Genomic DNA, 2,613 nt, shown 5'->3' with positions numbered 1-2,613 from the left:
TATTCATAGAATAAGGGATTCCGAAACGATACGAAATTTTGTTCTTAAGGAAATTTGCTCGATCTCCTTTAAAGGATTAAATCAGTACATTCTAAGAAAAAATATTAGCCTGCTGGTTAGTTAACTTTTATTCTGTAATAAATTCTGAAATAAAAAATAATATGCACCATTATAATACTTTATTATCGTACTTATTGATTTGTAATATTTTGTAAAATACTGTTTAGTTATATAGGTTGAGTTGTACAAGTTAGTAGAATCCCAGGCGAACATATACATGATTCTTGCATGCCGGAGCTAAAACATATGGATCTGTGTTGGATTTTAGTGTACATATCACAATGAACTGCGAATTTATTTTCATAAAATTTGAAGTGACTCCAAGGATTTCTTATTCAGTAGTACATCTTTATGCGTCTTTAGATTTCATATATAAGAAAAAAGAGAACAAAGTTAAATTAGTTTAAAACTATGTGATCACCTAAAGAATATTAGGGACCTTCCTTAATTTCTGCTAAAAGTGGATTATTTTCCTCAATTAATTCTTCGAAGTCATTAGCACCAGTCAACTGTTGGGCTCTCTGAGCTTCAAATTTCCAATCTGTTAGAAGCAAAACCACCATCATGGCGGCCATACAGGCAGCCTGCGCCGCCAACAGCCCCAGCCACAGCCCTTCAAAACCTAAGCCACCGTAGAAACCTAAACCGACCGCCACTGGCATTCCGACAAGATAAAAACAACCTAAGTTGATGTTTGCTCCCACTTTGGGCCTTGCGGTTCCTCTCAACACCCCACAACCTGTTGTTTGTGGGCAATTTCCTAACTCACAGAGCCCAATTATTGGTAAAACTAGTGAAGTCAATGCTATGATTTCTTGATCATGAGTAAACATTTTGGCCCAAATGTTCCTCATGGTTACGGTGAAAAACAGTGCTGAAAACCCCAGTATGAAGCTTCCTGTTTGAAAATAACAGAGAGAATCAAAGAGAATGAGTACAACCCTTACTAGTGTTGACAAGTAATTTATGACCTGCCGCCACACATTTATGAAAATTCTGCAGGTGCAAAAAAAAGAAAAAAAAAAAGGAAGAAGAAGAAGAAAAAGAAAGAAAAAAGACAAAAAGAAAAAATGAAAAATGAAAAAAAGAGAGAATACTGCATGCAGATGGTTGTATGCAATAAATAATTTAAATAAAAAAAATTTGTCTCCTTCCTAGAGTTTAAACTTAAATCGTATAACAATATTTAATACGAAATAACAAATATCTCTAATACCTGAAAGGCCTACAATTGCTGCAAGTTTTGCTTTTTCTGGTTGTCTTGCACCCAATTCATTGCTTACCCTGGTGGAGAGACTGAAGCTAAGAGAGGATGGAAATATGTAAATCAATGCAGTGGTTTGAATCAAAATCCCCATTGAAGAAACTGTTTTGTTTGGATTCACTAACAACCCACAAAGCAAAATCATGATTTCATACCACCACCATTCCAAACACACAGAAATGCAGCTTGGAATGGCCAAATTCAAGTGGGATTTCCATTGTTTAAAGCACTCCATGGACAGACCTCCCCAGGTTCTTTTATGTATACCAGAAATCAATATATAAACTATCAATGAAACTACGAGGTTAAAATTTGTCCAAACCGCACTTAGTGCAATTCCTTTGATACCTAAACTAAGTTTCAATACGAGAAGATAGTTTATAGGTATGTGTAGGAGAATTGCCATTGCTGCGCAGAATGTTAGAGGCAAAGTTATAGATTGTGTTCTAAGGTAAATGCGCAGTGGATGCAGTAAAGATTGAGCCAAAAGATCTGGAATTGAGTACAAAAGATATGCTTGAGCTTGTGTTGCAATGGCTTCATCTTGTTTGAAGAAAACTAAAATTGAGTGAATGTTAAGCCATAAAAGGGATATTGGAAAAGATGTTAATATGAGTAAAAGCACTGTTTTCTGCAAGGAAATACCAAGGAGAGTGTACTTTTTGGCACCAAAAGCTTGACCACAAATGGGCTCCATTCCCATGGCTAAGCCGGAAAGAATAGAATATCCGGTTATGTTAGCAAACCCGATAGCTAATGAGCCTCCGGCCAGCGCTAGGTCACCTAGAGGACCAAGAAAGAGCATCGAGATCATGGAACGTGAGTAGAGTAATAGACCGGTGAGTATCATTGGGAGGGCTATTTTGGCTATGGATTTGGATTCTTGAATGACTAGAGAAAGATGTGTAGTTTTGTTGGGTTTCTTAATTTGGTGTTGAGATGTAGGGCTTTTAGGGATCAAAGAGGGTAACATGTCTGATTCTTGGGGTTTCAATGAGAGGAGATTAGGTTGTTCTGAGTTGCATTTGCAAGAAAGAAAGTGGGATTTTAGTTCGCACATTTGTGTGTGAGAGAGAGAGAGAGAGTGCTGGGAGATCTTGGTGAGGTTTAAAAAGGGAATTGGGGATGGGCTTTTATAGGGTTTCCTGAGACTGCCTTGTTGAACAATTGGGCATGTCTATGACATTCTTTTTCTGTTGACCTAATATTCTACCTATCATGGTATTTTTGTCACCACTTCACTATATAATTATTCATATCACAACATATTTGTATTGAAACCATAGTAA

At 36.8% G+C, this 2,613-nt stretch overlaps 1 protein-coding gene across 1 annotated transcript; it reads right to left on the bottom strand.

Moving 5' to 3' along the window:
* Window positions 1-352: 352 nt before the first annotated feature.
* On the bottom strand, window positions 353-2,408 carry LOC111409671 (protein DETOXIFICATION 49-like). The gene is made up of 2 exons (XM_023040027.1): window positions 1,277-2,408; window positions 353-958 (listed from the first exon to the last, which is right to left on the bottom strand). The coding sequence occupies exons 1-2, from the start codon at window positions 2,382-2,384 to the stop codon at window positions 492-494; spliced, it is 1,575 nt and encodes a 524-aa protein (XP_022895795.1). The 5' UTR covers window positions 2,385-2,408; the 3' UTR covers window positions 353-491.
* Window positions 2,409-2,613: the final 205 nt, after the last annotated feature.

This window comes from Olea europaea, chromosome 1, assembly GCF_002742605.1.
Source record: "Olea europaea var. sylvestris chromosome 1, O_europaea_v1, whole genome shotgun sequence".
Taxonomy (NCBI): Eukaryota; Viridiplantae; Streptophyta; class Magnoliopsida; order Lamiales; family Oleaceae; genus Olea; species Olea europaea.
This window is presented reverse-complemented; position numbering and strand designations above follow the sequence as displayed.

Bases quoted from the DNA above. Each gene is read 5' to 3' on its own strand.
- LOC111409671 (XM_023040027.1), bottom strand. From the start codon at position 2,384: ATGTGCGAACTAAAATCCCACTTTCTTTCTTGCAAATGCAACTCAGAA. The intron at 959-1,276 runs GTATTAGAGATA...ATTTTCAAACAG, and splicing joins AGCAATTGTAGGCCTTTCAG to GAAGCTTCATACTGGGGTTT.